Source organism: Aquila chrysaetos, chromosome 11 (genome assembly GCF_900496995.4).
Source record: "Aquila chrysaetos chrysaetos chromosome 11, bAquChr1.4, whole genome shotgun sequence".
Classification (NCBI taxonomy): Eukaryota; Metazoa; Chordata; class Aves; order Accipitriformes; family Accipitridae; genus Aquila; species Aquila chrysaetos.
Window position 1 is genome coordinate 35,022,848 of NC_044014.1, and position 21,727 is coordinate 35,044,574.

Genomic DNA, 21,727 nt, shown 5'->3' on the forward strand with positions numbered 1-21,727 from the left:
GGAAATAAATTGTCAGAGGCATAGGGGAATCCCTTTTGTTTCAAAAGTGCTTCTTCAAAGAAACAGACATCCCCATCTCTCTTTGAGGAAGGCACTGTGTGGGAGGCTCTGTGGGCCCTCCTACAATGCCATGACTGAGAAGCCTGTCTTTAACTGGAGCTTAACTGAAAATGCACAGTCCAGATAAAATGCAAAGGCACAAAGAGTAAATAAAGAAGTAGTCAATGCTAAGCAAAGTGTGGGCTGAGGAATTCTGCCTCCTAAGGAGGTGACAGTCAAATGAAGCTGGCTCATCATGTGTGTCAAAAGCAACATCAGACAGGTAAATAGCAATTCTACACTTCCCTCCTACTCTAAAATTCCACCGTTAAAACACAGAGTAATTTAGGAAGCTTCCTGCTGACAGGCACATCCTGCCCAGAATTGCATTTTAATAGTTCTTCTTTTAGACAAACATTTAATTTATACTTACACAGTTAACATGCTATTCCCATGCAATCCCTAGGGAGGAGCAAAACATGCAAAACACAGAAAGGGTGGTAATGAAAAGGAAGAATCATCTTGTTTTCATTGATGAGTTTACAGATAATGCAGTAGACTATTTACTATGGTTCTGTTTTCTCTGGAGGGCAACTTTAAATCTCTTAGGTAGACACTGGTAGAAAATGGTAGCCATTTTCAGTCCAGTGCAATGGAGGTTAGCACACCATCTGGAATGAATATGTGACATCCAGCACTCCAGGATCTTGGAATTTTGGACAAAAATCTGCAAAGTGTCCCAAGACTATTCTCTGAGTAAAGGAGAACTTTCATACAAATTTAGATTTTGAACATCACTATATCACATTGCATCTAATGTTAGACAGATAACATTACAGGTTTTACTCACTTTCCACAGCCATTTCAGGAATCGGCAACATGATGCTTCTTGAAGGACCAGGGCACAATGATATTTCCATTTTGCCAAAGCCAAAAAGTACTACCTATCCATCAGGAAAAAAAAAAAAAATGACACTAGAAACTAAGTTGAATACAGTGTTGCAAATGGCAACACTGATGGTTCTGAAGCAAATCCTGCATATGACTAGCAGTTTTTAAAACATGAGATTTTAAAAGGTAATCTTGTCAGGTTCCTTTTTATTTGCCTTCAATTTTTGATCAGATTTAGATATAGGAAACAAAACATTGACACAAGTCAAGGAAAATGCCCCATTTAAGCATCTGCTAACTGTCCTTGATTGAGAAGAGGCATGGCCAGGTCCCCAGAGGGGCTTACGGTCACTGCCAGCATTGCTGGAGGAATAGTAATGACCACTGCTGGCTACGTGAACAACAGGCATGCTGTATAACATATTGGCCTGACTCAGCAACATGGCTCCTAAAACCTTTATTCTGTTGATACGGTCAGTATTCCTCACTCCTTTAGCTCCCATTCCACAAGTGGTAAATTGGCCCAGCATTTTATTCCTTCTTCCACTAAAGATAATGTGTCTTGAAATGGACATTGTCTGCCTCTTAAAACCCAATAAAATAAATTGTCTTTCCTGAGCCAGCAACAGGAGGAATGGAAAGCATTTCTCAGAACTAGTTGTTTTACTTCTAAGAAAGTGTTTGACCTAATGATCTATTTTAGCAAATTGGTATGATTTATGGAGAACTGATAAGTACATAGTAAAAACCAGCTATGCAACTACCTGTCACGAGTCAAATATTTTATGCAAAATTAAAAATTATACACAAACATATCAGCAATATAGTTTAAATAAATAAATAAGTTTTAAAAAAACCCTCTGCAGTTCAGTCACCAAAGATGAAAAAAAAGAGTTAGTAAAGTGGCTAGAAATAACAGCTTGACAGTGCATCTAAAAACCTCATCCTACATAATATTTAGCAAGATCATAAAAAATTGCCTCTGGATTAATGCAGTATGGAAAAGGATAATCAACTGGCTAAGTGTGTAAGATCTCACGTACAGATGCAAGAGAATCAGTAAATTGGGACATATTAACTCAGTATAACTTCATTAACAATTGAACAACCAAGTTTTGTGCTCAGATGTAAAGACCTTTGGCAGACTTTTTCCTATTGTAGCACTACTGGCAAGAGAGAGAAAAAGGCCAGGCAGCACAGGGCTAAGGTTTAGAGAAGGGCTTGTCATTATGAAGAGGAACAGTGACCAAGTGGGATGGTCAGGATGGGAGCTATACTCCTACAGATGACAGATAAATGTTACCTCTTCATGAGCGTGTGTGTCCATGAGCTAAGAGGAAGGAAAACACAATGGTTTGTTACAACAAAACAATTGAATTTTATCATCTCATATTTCTGAGTGTATGTACTGGCAGTGAAGTGCCAAGTAGCCTTTCTTCTTCACCCTGGCTGACCTATCCCTTCAATGACTGATAGAGGACAACTTCACCTATCTTCTATCCAATCAGTGGGCTCTAGATCAAAACCACTCTGGACAACATAGAACCTGACTTGGTGATATATAATTAAACCAAGTGATAGATAAATTCTTGCAAATGAAAATAGAAACTAGCAAAGTATCTTTTGGAAGCTCCTTGTCTGAAGAGACTATTTTGTCTAACCACGTAAGTTGGAAGAAAAACCCTCCCCAGCACTCCTGTGTTGCAAAGCTAGTCCCCATAGCACAGGGATAGCTAAGAACTACGGCATATCAGGCCACATAGGCTCCCTCAGAGACCCACAGATGCCACTCATGTCTGAGGATCACATCTACAAAGGGTAGAAAGGGTATCATGGACTTTCTTTGCTTGCTGCTAATTAGCTTTTTTACTTCTTGTTTTCTAGGTGTCTCATCTTCCCCCCTACCTTCTATCCTCATCTCTTTCCCCCTTTTTTCTTGCCCTCATTCCCCTTTCAGTCTATTACTGCCATGCTCCTATGAACTCATGCCATCCTTAGTTCTACCTGAGAAAGTTATACACAATCCTTTTATGGCAGTTTTCTTCTCTATAGTCTTCAGAAAACACAATGTTGTATGGATAAGGATGATGACGATGCTCAGTAAGTTAGCTGGTCAGCTTATTCGCTCTTCAGTGCCCTGCTTAGCTGATCTTTCTCAAGAAAGTTTATTTTGAATAATTAATACTACTATTTTGTTAGCACATGCATGGTGATATGGCAGTTTTGGTATCACTGTCATTGTCACCTGTTTTCAGATACTGCAATTCCTGCAATGAAAAGCCACGAAGAGCAATAGCTGTTCCTTCTTCCCATCATGGAGAGAGCTGAACCGGCCACCCTCCTGACTAGCTTTGTGCCCAGGGCTGAAATAACAGCCCAGACCCCACCACCTTTGCTTGTATTGGATAACGCACCTCAGGGCCGAACTAAACTCTCCGGGGCAGGAGCTGGTTTTGCACTTTTGCAATGGACGGGCGCTTCTCGCTGTCACTCGTGTCTGTGGCTCTCCTGCGTGACCTCTCTGACTCCAGCACCGACCTTGCTGCCCTGCGGCAATGGGTGCTTTTACCGCCACGCTTCATGACCGTGGTGGGTGCTTTCTTCCTCACAGAAACCCCACGAATCTACAGACCGCTGACCTGTGCCACACGCAGCGCTAAATAAGAGCAAAAAAACCAAAAGGGGGGTGGGAAGAAATCACGGTTGCGTGCCCTCCTGCGACGGGCGCGGGGCCCTCCTCCCCCGGTTTGCGGCCGTGCCCCACCGCGGGCGCTACCTCTCCGCCTTTCAGAGGCCGCTCACCCGGTCCCTCAGACCGGCCCCCACTCTCTCCCCTCAGCGGGGCACCGCACACGCGGACGGGAAGACGGCCGTTGGGGCGGCGCGAGGTCGGCCACTGGAGGGGCGGGGCGGGGCCGGGCCGGGAGCGGCGCCTGTTGCCCCGGCGACACTGCCCGAGTCTCGCGCGAGCCGCCGGCTCTCGCGAGCCGCCGCCCGGAAGCGGCAGCCGTGTTTACAACCCGCCGGGGCGGGGACGCGGGAGGAGCGGCGCCAGCAACCGGACCGGGCGGTGGGGGCTCCGGTGGCACCGGGAGCGGCGAGCTAGGCCGCCTCCGCGCCCATGTGCCCGCAGCCCCCGCCGTCCATGGAAGTGATGGAGGGGCCCCTCAACCTGGTGTGTGCGCGGCCGCGGGGAGCGGGAGAGGGGAGGGGAGCGGAGCGTCCCTGTCAGCCGGTCTCGGCTCTCGGGCGGCGGCGAGCGCCCGCGGCCGGGAAAGGGTGACACCCCTCCCCTGTTACCGGAGGGTAACCGGACGGAGAAGCGCGACTTGAACAGTAAATAGGGCCCTCTTCCCCCCGGCACCTGTTCAGGGCTTGTGCCAGGCCCTGCCGCGGCGGCACCGGGCCCTGGCCTGACTGCAGGGGAGCGGGGCTGAGCGGCTGTCCGGGACTTGAGGCGGTTTCTGAGGCAGGGGGTGGGGCTGGGCTCGCCTCGCCACAGTCCGGTCCGGTGGCCGAGAGGCGGGGGAAGCCATGGCCAGGCCGGGCCGCGCTGCCCCACTGCTGTAGGGGAGCTGCTGCGAGGCCGGCGGCCGGGGCCGCTCCGAGCCCGGGCGCAGCTGGGAGCACGGCGGGGGTAGGAACAACGCAGGGGTGCGTGTAGCGGCACGTTTACATTGGGGCGGGCGGGGTGTCGGAGGCGGGGGGGTAAGTCTGGCCCAAGTTGCAAAAACAAGGGACAGGGGAAGTTCTAGAAGGAAACGTTTAGGTGACACAGGCTGTATCTATGTGATTTCAAAGAGTTTGAGAAACTTACCACGGCCCACTACTGACTAGATGCTTCTTTTAATTTCAGAAGGTGAAGTGCTTTAAAGTCTTAAATCAGTAATAACTCTGCTTAAACTAAATTTCTAAGGAACTTTAACTGAAACACAGATGTCTGAAAAGTACATTTTCACAAAAGCTAATCAGATTTTCAACAGCTTAAATTGGTAGGTTTCCGTCAGACAGACAAGATCTAGGGTCAAGAACAGTTAATGCTCTGCTGCCTTGTGGGTTTTATCGAAGCTGTATCCTGACTGTGCCTCAGATGTGGTGATACACAGAGCTTTCCCTTAGAAAACTAGCTTTGGTGCAGCAGTCCAATTAGCCAGGAGCAGCATACCAGGAATACAGCTGTAGTGCTTCCAGGAATGAGTTTGATCCAGAAATTGTTTAGGTATCGCCATGCAAACCTCAGAGACTTGTGTCAGTTTAATTTTTAATCAAAGCTTATTCGCTCCAGCATGGTGTCAGCCTTGACAAACCCTTGCCTGCTCCATACAGAGTCAGTCAGGTATTTCTGGATGCTCTCTCTAGTTTCAGAAGGGCTTGTAAAATTGGCATTGCAGACCACCCATGGAATTGGGGCTGACAGCGTAGCAGGAAGATGGTTGATTTAGATCTGAACTGATGGTGCAGAACCACGCTGGGTATGTCTGCATCATGGTGTCTCAGACTTTTTACTTTGTATACTGGAAGCCTGATTGAAATAAGGAACAGCAGGAAGTAGAAAGCTCTTGTTGATATGATGGGTTTAAAGTCACACAACATGTAGCATGGTAATGCAGGAGGGATAAACTATAGCTATTTTACAGACACTGTAAAAATGCTTTTAAAAGTAGATCTAATGCATGAGCTTCTAAGGAAATAAATGATAATTGAATATTCACTAGTAAACAGCTGAAAGAAGCAACTTTGTGGCCATGTAGATATCACCAGTTAGTAGTGTTTCTTACTGAGACTGTTTACTAAGGGTTGTAGGAGTGACAAGAATACGACTAAAGCCTGGTTGATGATCCTCTGGCCATGATAGGATTGTGCAGTTACCACACCTGTCTAGCACTGGGCTAACAAGATCAAGACACTTCTGCATAACAGATGATACAGGAAAAAAGTTGCTGTATATAGTTTTGGACAGATAATTATGAAGTTGCCTGTACATATGTTCCTACTCCCTTTTAAGAATTATCCTGAAATACAAAAACTTTTCTTGAAACTGCTGCACGATACAGTCATGGATCATCTTGTATAGAAAAATGACCTGTCTTTTCAGGTTGTGTGAAGCACCATGAAAACTCTTGATGACAAGAGCTTGAATGGGAACAGTATGATGGTTGGAACATGCCTACATTTTTACAAGGACATGAACAGGAGTAACTGGAGTTTTGCAAAGCTCTTCTATTCACAGTCCCTCTCTGCAGCTGAGTTTCAGATTAGCAACAACATTCAGGGAAGGTGCCAACCTCCAATATAATAATGTTCTTTTAAGTTTTTGATACTGTCCAGTGTCATGTATTTTACTTGCTTCTCCTATAAATGTCTTCTCTTACCTAAGTCTAGTTCCTGTGGGTTGGAAAAACACAACTTTTTCCAAAGATGCCAAACTATCAGAGACGAGTGGGAAAAAACCCAACCAAACAAAAAACCCCCTAAACTACAAAGTGGGTTTGGATACAATAATCATTAGGCTTATTTATCTGCTATCAATGCCTTAAGTACAAGACATTTTCCTTCTTTCAGTATATCATGGCTTGCTAATTTTTGTGAAATTGATTTTTCTTTAGTTAAGGCTTTTTATTAGAATTTGCTATAGTTCTTGGATGTTGCTTTGTCTTGTAAAACTTGTTCATTAGTTGTATATTTGAGCATCTAGTCTTAGTTACTGGGAAGCATGGATTACAAAATCCTGAGTAGTTTTGCAGTACCCTAATGTCTCCATTTCTCCCTCAACATGCAGCACACCAGCTGCACTTAATCACTTGTATTAGTGGCTTTCAGTTTCAGTAATTGTTTATATATTTGACTATTTGCTTAGCCTTCCTAATTACAGGTGGCATGCCATACCTTTTATCCTGCTGACTTCAATTACATTCTTTTTCTACCTTCTGAAAGATAAGTTTCCCTCACAATAATATTTTATCTTTATTCATCTGGGTCTTAATGCCTTAAACTATCAATGATATTTCTTTTTCTTAATTATATTTTGGTTTCTCTAATTCACTGATCTATTTCTGTAGATGGCACTAGACAAATACTGATTTGCTTTCCAGATCAGTTAAAAAAAAAAATCTATAACTACAGTGGTTTTTGTTTAATGGAAGTTTTAATTGTTGACCTTCAGGTCTAATGACTTCAATAAGAAATAGACTTAACCTTTTAGAATTTGGGCTTCAAGTTCTTCAGACACACACACCCCCTTTTTTGTTTTCCTTTTAAAGTTATTCTTATCTTTTCATATACCTTCTGTGCCATTGTGGCATGCTTAACAAATAATCATGGTGAGTCTAAGCCCATCTTTCTTTCTTTCTTTTAACCTTTCTAGGCCTTGTGCTACAATACTAACTGCAGATTTGATTTTTCCACTGAGCTGTCCTCAAGGTATTCATTGTATCCAGTGATACTTCAGTTAGGAACAAATTGAAACAACTTTTCCAAAACGTGTTGCCATCCTCTGAGTTGTTAGAGCCATGGGAAAGTGTTTTGGGGCAGCTCTGATGATACTTGAGCATTCATTTTTGTCTCTTCCTCTTGCCCTTTTCCCTCATTGCCTCTCCCCCTGTAGTGTACTGTATGCCTCACAGATAAGAAACATCACCCAATCTTGAAAGAATGTGTTAAAGCCCTGACCCGTATACTTTTACTAATAAGGAAGCCAGTTCTTCAGCCCTACAAATAAAACATTTAGGTTGTGCTGTGGAGCTTAAAACTGGTATGGACTAAGTGCAGTCCCTACACCTGCAGGCAACCACATAGTGGATATCTACTCCACCTGAACACTTGTTTCACACATAATCCAGTGCCATAAACTAAGACACCTCAACATTCTTTAACAGATTAAAACTTCTACTGCAGAAGCATGAAGATAAGTCTCAAAAGAAAAGATGCTCTGTAAAAGAATGCAGTTAAGAGCTTCTCTGTGCTACCTACTGTAGGGAGGGGCAATTCCTACTGCTATCTGGTTTAGGCAAAGAATTCTGATCTTACATCCAGCAATAATTTTAACCTTAAGTATAGGAGCAAAAGGTATCAGTTAAGAAGCACAACAACACACTGCTGACCATCAGAAGCTTGGAAGTAACACAGTAAAAATACAAGGCAAATGTTACCAACCTCAAGAAGAGACTAAAAAGGAAACTTGCTTGTTGAACAGAGTCCGACACCCAGGACTTCATAACTCTGCCGATTCTACTTTAATACCTCAGTATCTTCCTGTAGAATATTTGCTAAGGAGCCATACCACCTCTACCTTTTATTCTTCCTACAGGGTAATAGCACTTTGTATGGTTTAATAAAATACAATCCAAAATCTGGTGATTATCTATTGCCTCTAAGTTTCTTGAAGTGTAAGGGACCCAGCTTGAAGAGCTGCTGTTTTGATGAAAAACAGAAAGCACAGATCAGTGGCTGGAGTGAGAATAATACAAAGTGTATATTGCAAAAATCTCATATAATGGCAGCTTTTAATATTAATGCTGTAAGCCATTGGTAGCAGCCATTCCAGTGCAAGACAATCAATGGTCTATTTTAAGAAATGGTTTAGAAGTGAGGTGAATAGTACATCCACATGAGGGCAAAATAACAAGCAGGATAAATATGCAATATGGAAGAGTAAGAGGAGAAAATAGAAAGCACCTATGAATGTTTACCAGACACCAAAGGATTTAAATCACATGGGCCAATATATTTGAGACTTGATGCCAGCCTTCACCTCTGTTACTTTGTTTGCAAAAAACAGGAATATTATGTTAATCTACAGAAACATCCACTGAATCCAGTTTGTTTTCTCTGATTTTTTTTTTTTTTTTTTTAAATAAAGCTTAACCTGAAAGCTGCTATACTTGCTCTTCCAATCTAGAATGAAAAAAAGAGATGTAGATGCGCTCAATGCTGAACTCAAACTAGAGAAAACAAGCTTTTAGGTAATAAAAGTGGAAGCATCGTTATATAAACGTGCCTAACAAAATCTGTTTTTACAACCATGGGAAGCCTTGTCTTGGTTTTCCCAGTAACAACATGATCTATATGGGGCCATTCATTTCAGCTAAGGGAAATCTAAGGTATGAACCCACAGAGGCAGCAGCATATCTGAGTAAAGCGACTGGAGCTGCTAAGGTGGTGCATCAGATACTCAGCTGAACAGGCAGATCAGTAACAGTCTCCTTGGAAAAACTCAACAATGTTGTATTCAGTCATATAACTACTATTAAAGCACAACAAAAAACTGTTCCATGTTGCACATATAACAGCTTGCAGCAGCTCCCAGTCAAGAATGTAATTAGCTAAGCTACAGGTGGTTGACAGAAACATTATTTCCTCACTGATATCTAGGCTGTTTGGGTACCTACCAGCAGTGCCTTTCTGCTGCGTCAGGCATCGTCAAGCCATGCAGTTCAGCTCTGAGTAAGCGTACCTAACAGTTTAAAGACCCAAATGAAGCCATTTCATAGAGGCCTGGGAGGCAGCAGACTGAAGTCATGGCTGAAGCCTTTCTGCCCCACTTATTTGAAATTGTTGCTCCTTGAATAGTTTGTTTACTAGACCATTTGTTGTGATGATTCGGTTGTTCCGACTGAGGGATAGCTCAATTGCTGTAACAGCTTAAGCCATGTGGTTTAGGGCTACATAGAGGAGCCCAGATTGGTTTTGTTTATTAGCAGGGCAGTGGAACTGTTCTCATTTAGCTTATAACCTCCAGTTAGCAAGACTTGTGTAGTACCACCTGCAGCACTATATATGGAGACAAGAAAAGCATTACCAAGGCAGCTGAGAACTGTAGGTATACAAAATGGCTCTGACAAGCAAGTTGAAGCATTTACTGCTTTTATCATACTAAATGGGTGAAAGGGAAGAGAATGAGGTTGATTTGACTATGCAATAGGTAAAAGGATACCATGACTTAATGAAGTTGCAGGTGATCAGGGAAAGAGCTGCAGCTATGCCTATATGGGGTTTTGAAGACTCCACCTAACCTGAACAGTGTGAAAGTGAGTTGGTTTAATTCCAGATCTCTTAATTGCATTTGCATGGTGAAGAACTCAGACTAACCATTTTATCTTAAATTTGGAATAGGTAGGAAACACATGTGTAGTCAATTAGAGCTATTCAGTGAATTAATGTTGGTTGGCTAAACAACTGGTTGCTTGTCTGCCCATATATTTAAATTCTAATACTGTTGCTTACAAGCGAGTTGAACTTCAACATCTTTACAGTTCAATACAAAGTGACTGAGAAGTCTATTAATATTGAGAATACATTCTCATGAGAGTTTCACATACTTGTTTTGCTCTATAGTCACACTAACCTGTAATTTACAGTTGAGTCATTGTTCTGTCAACCTTGCTAAGTACAGGCTTTCAAAGACAGAAAATTGAGCTAACATGTGGCTAGTGGTCTTGGCTGAGCAGCCACAATGGGTTCTGCCATTTTTTGTTTCTCCTTCAGTCAACTGTATCTTTCTCTACAGAATACAGGGAGTATTTTTAAGGGGGGTTGCTTCTGTTCATAAAGCTACACATTACCATTTCTTTAAGCTTAGTGGCAAATATATTCCGATTTTTTAACATAAGTTACAGTACAACTCTATTTTTTTTGCTTTTAGTGTAACTGCCTGTAAATACAAGCATTTTCCATAGTCACCCTGAGTTTTATTCATCATTATTGCACTTTTTCTTTTCTAATAAAAAAATGGATAGTCATAGCTAATTCTTGGACCTTTCAGGTCAAGTTTTCCACTTGTGTTCTCTCTTCATTCCATTTTTCAATGCATATGCAGGCATAAGCATTCAAACCTTCCCAAGTTCACTATTTCCTGGTAAGAACAGGTTTGAAAGTTTGTGGGGTGGGGGGAACAATGGTGCACCACCTCATCCCACCCTTTGTGGCCTGCTGCTGTAAACATCCATGTGGGAGATACTTAGCACTCTTTTGTACAATATGGAAGCAATGCAATGTGCACTTTCTGACGCTTCCTTTTTCCAAAATACATTCTTAGAAAAACAGCCCTGTATCCTTAAGGAAACAAATCCCCAAATAGACCCCTCATCTCAAAAAAATACCTTCATCTTTGCTTTCAGCAGTAAGAGAGCATAGGCATTGATCCTTTCTGGCAAAGATAACTGGTGTCCACAGTCCATAGCATGAAACAGATGATGTTAGCAGCAAACAGTGGTTTCACTTAAAACATATACAAACTGTTATACTAGAACTTTTTTGTATTTAGCTTTCCTCAGGCTCCATCATTTAAGCAGCTGGGTTTTACTGCCTTCATTTGTAAGTAAGTAAGGTGCTGTAATCTGTGCTTCATAGTCATATTAAAATATATCATTTTCTGGAGAGTCCCTTACAATGAACAAAGGCAGCTATAAGCTTAACATCTTGAGCAAAGCTTTGTCCAGGGAAGAGCTGTTCCCATTAGGGGAACAAAGAAAGACAAAACATACACAAGACTATCTGTCTCAGCTACAGGAGGACTGTTGCAAATTACTGCTCTTAGGAGAGAGTAGTAGACTTACCCTATTCGAAAATGAGTAGTACTACACCTACCTTTTAAAAATATTGTAGGATCGAGCAGGTTTTTTCTCCTATTACTCTCCTTTCTATAACAGCTAGCCATCAACTGGAATTATATGGGAAAAGCAGCAGCTTCTCCCCACCATCCCCCCCCAACCTAAGCTAGGATCATATGGTGGGAATCCTTTAAGTTGTAACGGTGCACTATCTCTAGAAAGAAAACTAGCATTTTTATTTTTTAGTTTGAGGGAATGGTAAGAAATCTGGCAAGTAGGCCTTATGGCTTCATTTCTCCTGGCCTGCAGTCACATCATCGTCTAGTTTATATTGGGAAAAAAGAAGTTGAGTGTTAACTTTGGGGCTGCTAAAAAAAAGCTCTAAGTAAAAAGGAGGCCTGCATTGCTATTTTAGATGATTGTTTGATTATTTTTTTATTCTGTTGCTCAGAGATTACATAGGCAATGATTTGGGCTAGCTGGGTGGAAAATCAAATAGGAACATTTCTCTGGAATAGCAGTAAAAACTTACAAATGCAAGTATCACCCCTTAACATCTCAGCTACAGTTAGAAAGTTTGAGGAAAGCTGTCTAGCTTACCCGCTTCTGTAGTTGATCCATGGTGGTTTAAGTGACACAGTAAGGCATGCACAAATCCCATAAGAACCAAATATGTTGGAACCAGGTGAGGAAGCTTTTTAGCTTGGTCATCCTTCACTCATACCTGCTTCCTCTTATTAGAGTCAAGTTGTTACACCTGTCCATTTGCCTACTGGGAATTCCTGCTCGTCTGGATTGGGGGGGACATCTGGAAGTAGTTGTTGACCTGCTTCCCCCTTCAATTCCATAGCTTGTTAATAAATTATAATTGTTTTTACACCACATCCTACATCTATTTCCAGCACTGCAACTGGAAGAGGAAAAAGAAATCAGATATATAAACCTACCACAGTTAAGTGGCAGCTGTTTCTGTAATCATCACAGCAGCAGGACTAAAGTCAAAGCAGTCCTGCTTGAATCTGTTGGGAACCAACATAGCAGCTTGAGATTTGTTGGTATAAACACCTTCCTCTAGCGTGACATCAGACCAGGCATAAATTTGAGAGCCATTTTTTTCACTTTATGATATAGGACCAATTCTTCTATTGCCAGTTTTATAATGGGATACAGGCCCCTCTGAGTTCAAAATAGATTTGCTAACAATGGTTGGATACTGTGTGGCTAAGTGTAACTAAGCACTAAGAATAAACCAGCAGACTAGACAAGATGTAGAAGCTTATCCATGATACATGGCTATCAAACATCCAAGTACTTCTGTTGCAGCTTCATCACTTGCTGCTAGGAAACAGCACCACTAATTTCTGCAAACTGCTGGTGATGAATAATCTACCATGAAAATGGGAGAAATTCCTTGGTCCTTCCATAATCAACTAAGTGGAACAAACACTTGCAGGGTGGAATAAATGAGGAAATATTTCCTTGTGAAGCTGGCAGGAAAACATACAAAATGAGGAATTCCTCCCCCATGACTGACTACAAAACACCTAGCTTTCTCACACAAGGCTGTGCTGAAACTGGTTTTTCTCTGCCATGGTTCCTGTTTCCACTGTTGCTCTGCATCAGAGTAAGATGGCCTGACATCTATATATTTTGATGTAACAGCAAGAAAGGCATTTTGAGTTTGTAATCAGAGGCTCCTAGCTTTTCTTTTTGCTAGCATCTCTGGGCTGTTGTTTTCCTAATTTGATTCACAGTCTAGCCCAACTTCTTCAGACTCCCTTCAGCTTCACTGGGAGTTGAGAATGGAAATAATTTAATTGCTCAATCAAATAACAAATGACTGTCCTCAAATATTCTGCACGTGCTTAAGTGATTTGAGTAAGATCATGCTCCAGTAGTTTAAAACATATGAAAATAACCTTTGAAAACCACCAGACTCAAATTCGTGTATGTAAAAACTAATAAATGGAACCAGGCCCTGGCTTGTTGAATTACTTTCTTAGCTCTTCTGTCTCTAGCTACCCTGTTTCCTCTTTCCCTGGTTTTGCAAGGAGCTAGCTCAGGTGTTTTCATGTCCATGACATAGCTAATTTGTAACTGGATGAGCTGCTATGAATAACCGAGGAGATGGCTCTATATGAGCTGATACTGTTTGTTCATTCCCGTGGGAAATAAGTTTATCTTTCTGGCATATGTCACTTGTAGGAGTCCATAGAAAAAGGCCATAAAATAGATGATTTTCCAATAGAAAAACACTTCCTCTTCTGAGATTATTTAACCTCAGGGCAGAAGAAACAGGGAATGCTGACAATGCTCTGAGGATTGAATGAAGGTAAGAAAGAAGAATATAACCGAAATATTTGTTGTGAAGAATCAAGGAGCTGTGGTGGGTTTTTGTTTAAGAACACTCGTACATTAGCATAGGAAATCAGTTTTAGAAAAGCCAAATGTCTAAACACAGTGATATAACTGCTAGGGATTGCTTCAGAACAGTTGTTGCCCAAAAGAGTGTTTTCTGTAGAAGTCTTTCTCTTCTGTGGTGTTAGAGCTGCTAAAATTCTGGTAGAAAATTGAACTTACTGTAACACTGTAGGTGATAAGTCAATTTGGGGGACAAAGATGACAAAGAAATTGACCTGCATTTTGGAACTTATTTTTTAAATGGATGTTAGTATAAGTGTCATGTTAGTCCTGATAGAATCATGTTACTGTCCTGTTTGGATTATCTGACCTTTGACGCTTCTACCAAGACTGCAAGAGACAGACAAAAGTGTAATTCCATAAGGCCTGTAGGGAGCCAGCTGTTCTAACATCTTAGGATATGGACAAATGCGCTCATTTTTATCTTGATCCTGGAACGTGCTGAAAGTGAGTCAGTGACTTATATTCACCAAACATCTGAAGTCTGTTTTATGCCTTTATTTGGGTGAACAGAGGGAATAGGGAATTTGTGTGGGTCAGAGAGAGAATTAGAGACAAATTTCAGGCTTTCAGCTCTGTTTACCCTACAGGTTCAGTCAGCATGGATTTGGTGAAGGCTTTTTTGAGAAACAGTAATCTTAAACAAAGAACCAGGCAAACACTTTCTTCAGATTCATAAGTGCCTTGTGTTGTTTCACAGAGTCAGTGCCCAGTATCTGATGTCTGTTTACTTCAAACTCAACATGTAGTAAAGCTGTCATGAATAGTCTGTGTTACTGACAGTCTTGCCAGTTAGTGATTGTAGCCTTTCATATTAAACAGCTTGTCTTGGAGGAAGGACCATAAAATTCATTGTAGGAATGACAAAAAGACTTGCTTTCATGAATGTTGCAGTGCTGGTTATGCAATACTGTTCCTCATTGAGCATATGCAAGTACTTGCATCAATTGCTTGCTTTCAGCAACATCCCTAGTCTACCTTAGTGGTTTACATTAGTGGCTTACAAATACTCATATAGACTTAACTGTTGTACAGCAACAATGTGACTTTGATATCTTTAACTATGGCTGTGCTGCTTACATTAACTGGTGTAAGCTGCAAACAAAAAAACCAAAGATCTTTTGCAATTTCTTCACCCAAGAGGTAAAGTCTCTTGGGCATGGGGCAGCAGAAAATGTCAAATCAGCTGTAAGCTGTAACATAACTCAAATATCTTGCATTCTGCCAGGTGAATTGGTCCTAAATACTTACAGCTTCTCATAACTTCTTATGGACTACTGGTCTTTTTACATGACTACAGTAAATGCCTGCCTATGAAGGAGAACATGTACTTTCTGAGGAACAGGTTCAAAAGGATTTTGTTGTGTACATACCGTCTTTGTTGCATTAACAAACTTCAGTTCTTACCTGTACAGTACAGATTCTTGTAAGGTAGTATTAAAGAAGAAATCAAATTATAAAGCTTGGAAGGGGGTGGGAGATCTGAGCCTAAAAGCCTGACAATTGGAATCAGTACAGGTTTCATAGATGTACTGATTACTTTTAAAAAAGGTATAACTATTTGTTGGTTAACCCTCCTTGGTGTAATGCTCTTTTTTATTTTAAGGCTCACCAGCAGAGCAGAAAAGCAGAACGTTTGCTGGCAGCAGGGAAATACGAAGAAGCAATTTCTTGTCACAAAAAAGCTGCTGGTGAGTAGGTATTTCTCACATTCCAGCTCTTAAAATCAGCTTCTAGATCTGCATGCTTCGTGTAAGTAGAATATCTAGTTACTTGCAACATCTTTATTCTTAAAATGTGAATTTTCCAGTCCAGATCAAGCACCCTCTTAGAAACTCTTTTTCCTGATAAGAGCAGCTAAAGTCAGACATTTCCAAAGTTGTTTTGATTGTGGGTGGTTACCACTGTGAAGGCAGTTCTTGACTCAAGATCAAGCTGACACCTTGTGTCATGCACAAACTGCAGTTGGGAACCTGCTGTAAGCCAGTTTCACTTTACACTTTGTATTTTCTTCACTGCTTTCATAGCTGAAGTCACTTGCTTTCTCTGTTGATAAAGGAAATACTTAGACAAATGTTTGCTTGCAAAAGTTTACTTACTTCCCTTTCCTAATGCCTGAATCAAGACAGCTAAGAACAGCTGATGAGCTCAGCTTTCCCAGAACTTGAGCAAAACAGCAGATTGCATCGCAGGCCTTGATGCTGCGATTGACAGCCTCTCCTAAGTGAGACTTTGTGTATTTACCTGTCCATTTAACTACTGATGCTTAATTATTTGTGTTGGAGTCCATCAGCTGTCTGACAGTGTGGCAACTGCTTGGCAGAAGAAGAAAGAGGAGGTCTTAATTGGTGCAACAAGTAGGACATTTCCAGTGACAGGGCTTGTGTGGAAAAAAAATGACTACTCCAAACATTGTAACCTAGATACCAGGTGTTCTCACTTTCCGTTCATAAATACTAGAAAACCCCATAAAATGAGAAACTGATAGTTTCTTTGGTATTTATGAACACTCAGACCAATGAGGGATAGCACTTGCATTCTAATGTGCAGACTTTTCGTTTTGGTTTCCTTCACTTCACATACCAAGATAAAACCCAGAAATACATTGAAAGTTTCTTGTTTTTCTTCATTTGATGATTCTATGCCATTATCTTACATCCTTCTGAATTTGGTTAAGAATTTCTCACACCTTGTCATTTTCAGCACTAGCAAGATATGCTCAAAGTCTAAAGGGCTGCTCTAACTCTAAGCCAGCACATTTTGTGGTTTGGAGGGGAAGTTGGTGAAAAAAGTGGGAAACTACAACTATACCTCTTCATCAAGAATATAATTAAAAAGCATTACCTTCATAGTACTGGTGTGCCATGGGCGAGCAGATTTTACTTACCACATTTTGTCTTAAAATGCTTGTAAGTTAAAAGTCTGGTCCTTAGCTGTGTTTCTTCCCTTCACGGGAAAGCTGTTCTTCTGGGACTTTCTGGAAATGGCTGCTGTCCTCCTCTGAAAAACAAATTGGAACAACCTGAGCCAACAAGATGCCATGGGAAGGGTGTAGCATGTATTACATGATGTTACAGTAATTTTTTCAGACAGCAGGTGTTTCCAGCCACTGTAACTTGGTAAATACTCTGCCTCTGGACTGCTGCTTTTATGTGGGGATTCAGAATACAGGAGGTCTGAAGCCTTTTCTTAGCTTTTATGGAAACATTCAGGTTTTGTAACCCTGTCCTAAGTGTTTATCAATTTTTTCTTCTGCAGCATACCTTACAGATGCTATGAAGCTGACACAGTCAGAGCAGGTGAGACCAAAGTGCAGCAGATGCCAAAATCAGCCATAGCTCTGTTGTGTGCCTGTGTGTCATATTGCGCCCTAACTGATCATACCCCTCTTGGCCGTTAGCCTCTGCATAGCTTTCTGAACCCATGGCAACTGCACCAGGAGTTTTAGAAGTGCAGTGGTGCTAGTCTTCCATGAGAGTTTTTCCAAGTTTATGTGGAGCAGGGACAGGAGAACTACTAACCTATCCAAGGGTTCTCCAACAATGGTTTCTAGTCTGCAAGGCATTTTCAAGTAGGTGATAAAACTAGTTTCATATTTAACTTTTGCTGTGAGGCACTTAGGCTGTTTTCCTGAGACACAAAGCTGAGCATCTCATCTACAGTCTGTAATTTTGGTTTTATTCATCCTGACTGGGGGATCTCCAGAACAGCAGCCTTACACCTTTCCTTATTCATTGCACAAATCTATCTTTGAATGTAGTAGTGTAGTCTGCTCAGCACTTTTGTAGCAGCAGGCTTTGAATTTAGCCAATATTATCAAAGCAAATAACCCTTGGAGACTGGACATCTGTCTTTCCTCCAAAGGGTCATTCTTGTAGAAAAATGATAGCCTCTTACCCAGGTCGTTTCTGTGAGTTACTAATCACCATGTCATCTCCTTCATTAAATATGGCTGAATCATTTGGGACCATATCTGGCCTTGGAGCACTTTTCTGCTTAGTGTTGGGTGTCATTAATATGTCTACACATCACAGAAGCATACAGATAGTTTGTATTATTTAGCTAAAGTGTGGCTGTGCATATCAAGTGAATTTCTTCCTTCTTGGTGTTGGTCATAGGTAAGTTAAACTCCTAGTGCCTCCACTCAGAGGTATTGTAGCCTGGTCAGCGACTTAAAACACAAACAAACAAACAGACCAAATGTTAACTCACTCCTTCACAATACCAGTAGTTATGCTAAATTTGGGTGACATATCTGAATCTGTAGCATTGTACAAACAGAGAGCACTTCTTGTTGGATTTAGTATCTGAATTAACAAAAGCTCCTCCCCCTCCCTCGGGCATGCTGTGATGCTGTTTATGTAAATATTTACATGCATGTAACTTTACTTGTGTGAATATTCAGGTGGGATTAGGGATCACCTATTAAATTGTTTAATCTTGTTCTTACTCAGGCTCAGCTATCACTGGAATTACAAAGGGATAGTCACATGAAACAGTTACTGCTCATCCAGGAGAGGTGGAAAAGGGCAAAGAGGGAGGAAAAGCTGAAAGCCCAGCAGAATGCTGACAAGGAAATAGCTGCACATCTTCAGACTTCTTATAAGCCATCTGCTGAAGACTCTGATGATCAAAATGTATTGGTTCCTGTCACTCAGAAATACAGCCCTTCCACAGAGAAACATCCACAGGATATTCAGGGTGTCTTTGACAGGGACCCAGATACACTATTATTTCTGCTTCAGAAAAAAAAGGAGCCGGTGGAAGCATGTATTGGGAGTAAAGCTCCAAAAGATGACAAAACTATAATAGAAGAGCAGGCAACCAAAATTGCAGATTTGAAAAGGCACATAGAATTCCTTGTAGCTGAAAATGAGAGATTAAGGAGAGAGAATAAGCAGTTAAAAGCAGAAAGAGCTAGACTCCAAAAATCTCCAGTAGACAAGGAGTTGGATGTAGATGCTGACTTTGTTGAGAAGTCAGAATTGTGGAGTCTGCAGCAACACTCAGAAACTACTTCTGCTGCTGCAACTTGGCAGAAGTTTGCGACAACTGCTGGGAAAGCAAAGGACATTCCAATACCCAACCTTCCCCCCCTGGACATCCCGTCCCCCGAACTCCCTCTGCTGGAACTCTCCGAAGATATACTGAAAGGACTGATGAATAGTTAAAAACCAGGAAAAGTGCTCAATGTAGTTACCCAAACTTAAGAAAAGGGAAAACCACAAGGACAATGGTGATCTGAGGGCAGAAACATCTAACACAATCCTACTGTTGGAGAAAAGGCATTAAAGCAACTTTGTTACTGTGAAATACACATCATATCTGATCTACTTCATAAAAGTTAAAGGTACCATATTTGGTATAAGACAGCAAACTCTTTAGTCTTTCTCCCGATGTTTCAAACCAAATAACTGCCTGGAGAATGTTTCAAGTAACACAATCCTTCAGGGTTTTAAAGTATGCTATATGTAATAGTTATCTATAATGCCATAAATGATGGTGCAGAACCTAACTGTTATGGTTGCCAATTGGCTGCCACTTCATACTGAAAAATGCTTTCTAGCATGAATTTAAACTGTGCATTTCATTATGCATAACTTCGTTAATTCAGATACAGTGCAATTTATACACCTCCCAGATGGATTTGTGTGCCACTCTCTATACTCCTGACCATGTTAACCTCAAGTCAGGAGAGATTTTAATTTCCATTCTATGAAGGAAGCAACTTCTTAGTTCTGTTGATGAGTTTTGTTGGGTTATCTGTTTACATAACTAATCAGGGTGCATCAAATCTAGCTATTGGTTTCTGTATAAAGTGACATTGTTTAAAAAAGAAAAATCTATACTTAAGGAAAAAAAAATACCCTTTTTGTTTTCAGTGATGCATGAATGGAAGTTAATTCTAGCTGGCAGTATTTGATTGAAAAAGAAATTGTTTACAGCTTAACCTGATTCAAAAAGGATATGAAAATAAAAACCAAGGTGTTCTGACACTAAGCGTGTGTTAAATCTCTACAAATGTTGCAGACTACAAAAAACAAATTAAGATTTATACTAACAGTGTTAGTACATGTACAGCTGAACTTCTGTGTTCATCATCCAGCAAATACGGGAAAGCTGGGATGAATTCAGAGAGCCTTGCCTGTACGTGAAGTGACTTGGCTAATAGCTGGCTTCTAACACCTACAGAGCACTGAAGTGTCAGAGGAAGCAGCACTGGAGTTTTGCTGGGGGACAGGCTACCCAGAGCTGAACGAACCGCACCGCGAGAGCTGGGCACGCCCATTCAGGGCTTTGGTTTCTGAGGAGGGCGGTGTAGCCCTCCTCACACTCAGCCCCTTTCAGCGTGGGTCAGCCCACGCCCTGCCCCAGAGCGTTTAGCCAGCCCTACCCCTGCACTAGAGTGTTACCTGAACCCAGGCTTTCCCGGGGGGCATATTGCAACGTGTAGTGGAGGCATTATTAACTTTAGCTGTTACTGATTAATGAAAAGCATTAAGTGTTGCAGGCTACCCCATTTTAAGTTATTCTTGTGGTGTTACAAGATAAACTTGCTGTCTAAGGGTACGTTTTTCTTCCAGAATAGGCTTGGAGGTGCAGCAAGAACACCTTACTGCTGTGCAAATTCTCCTCTTACCTCTGTATACCTGATGTCTCCTGTGCTTGCTTGAAGGAGAGTAGGGACTGAAGGCTAGAAAAAGCCTATGGAAACAAAGGTAAGACAAGTTCATCAGAGGAAGTTCCTTGTGCTGAATTGTAGCAGGAAACTAAACTTGCTGAGGGAAAAAAGCTTTTTTTTAGTTGGAGCAGTTTAGCACATGGCCCCACAGAACAGCTGTGGTGAAGTAACATGTTCCAGGTCAGCCCCAGCTTGCTGCTGCCACAAAAGGGCAAGTTACATTCTCCACTGTCACCTGCCTGGCTGGCTGTTACAGGTAAGCAGGTAGCGGAGCACAGTGTTTCTATTCATGTAAGTAAAGCAAAGAAAATGGTATGTGCTAACAAGAAGGAAATAAAATTGTTTAAGCACCTATCTCATGTCATTGCCAGGGCTGATAGCCCAGGGCTCTTAGCTACAGACAGACATTTCAGCTGCCTCTGCAAACAGCAGCTATAGGAGAAGGAAGCAATTTTTAGCCTGAATACCTCTGCTGAAGAGTCAGGATTCTTCAGAGGAGGGGTAGGGGAATTGCAAGCTCCATCTTCTGTTTTTAAGACTAAACTTCATATATAGCTACATAAACAAAACACCAGATCTGAAGGAAGCTGCTTCTCTGTAGGAAGATAGCCAAGTAGGGGCAAAACCCCATGCTGCTACTTTTGAAATTGTTGTTAAAACTTTTCTCTCTCCTGCAATGCAAATGTTTGTTCTTGCAGTCTGCCTACTCAACACATGACTGCTGCTGAAATAAAACTCCAGGCAGCATGGCTTAGCACGAGAGTTTTCTACTCCTGTGAGTGTTGCAGAAAGGAGAATGGATGGGTACAACAATCCCTTTAATAGGACAGGAGCACTGAGCTGCAGTATAAACACTGCTAGTGTTACACAAGTCCCATGAAGGTCATGTGGAAAGCTGAATATTTCTGTGTAATAGAGAGACCGTTCCAGAGCTGGAGCAGGCGATACTAGTAAAGACACAGACCATGGCCTAGTGAACAACCCAGGTGCTCCTGCTGAAAGGAGAGCCCTAGCACTGCCAGCCTCTTCTTTCCCTTCCTTCCATGCAGCAGCATGCACTGTCAGCCAGCCATGAAGCCTATGGAAAGACAGGCTTTCAGCAGCAGCACAGGACATTTATAAAACATCCTATAGCTGAGAGTCTATT

The 21,727-nt window shown here is 41.6% G+C and overlaps 1 protein-coding gene across 2 annotated transcripts; it reads left to right on the top strand.

The window, feature by feature from the left end:
* Positions 1-3,915: 3,915 nt before the first annotated feature.
* NRBF2 (nuclear receptor binding factor 2) lies at positions 3,916-19,894 on the top strand. Of its 2 annotated transcripts, XM_041127490.1 has the most exons (5): positions 3,918-4,105; positions 13,683-13,809; positions 15,505-15,589; positions 17,157-17,197; positions 18,353-19,894. In XM_041127490.1, exons 2-5 carry the CDS (start codon positions 13,804-13,806, stop codon positions 19,067-19,069), a joined length of 849 nt encoding a protein of 282 aa, XP_040983424.1. In that variant the 5' UTR covers positions 3,918-4,105; positions 13,683-13,803; the 3' UTR covers positions 19,070-19,894. The 2 variants fall into 2 exon arrangements, with proteins under 2 accessions (XP_029887293.1, XP_040983424.1); XM_030031433.2 differs by lacking the exon at positions 13,683-13,809 and having other exon boundaries at positions 3,916-4,105.
* Positions 19,895-21,727: the final 1,833 nt, after the last annotated feature.

What these genes read in the sequence shown, in the direction of transcription:
- NRBF2 (XM_030031433.2), top strand. Translation starts at nt 4,052, where the DNA reads ATGTGCCCGCAGCCCCCGCCGTCCATGGAAGTGATGGAGGGGCCCCTC. An exon ending in TGGAGGGGCCCCTCAACCTG is followed by an intron (nt 4,106 to 15,504) that starts GTGTGTGCGCGG and finishes TTTTATTTTAAG; the next exon opens with GCTCACCAGCAGAGCAGAAA. An exon ending in AGCTGACACAGTCAGAGCAG is followed by an intron (nt 17,198 to 18,352) that starts GTGAGACCAAAG and finishes GTTCTTACTCAG; the next exon opens with GCTCAGCTATCACTGGAATT.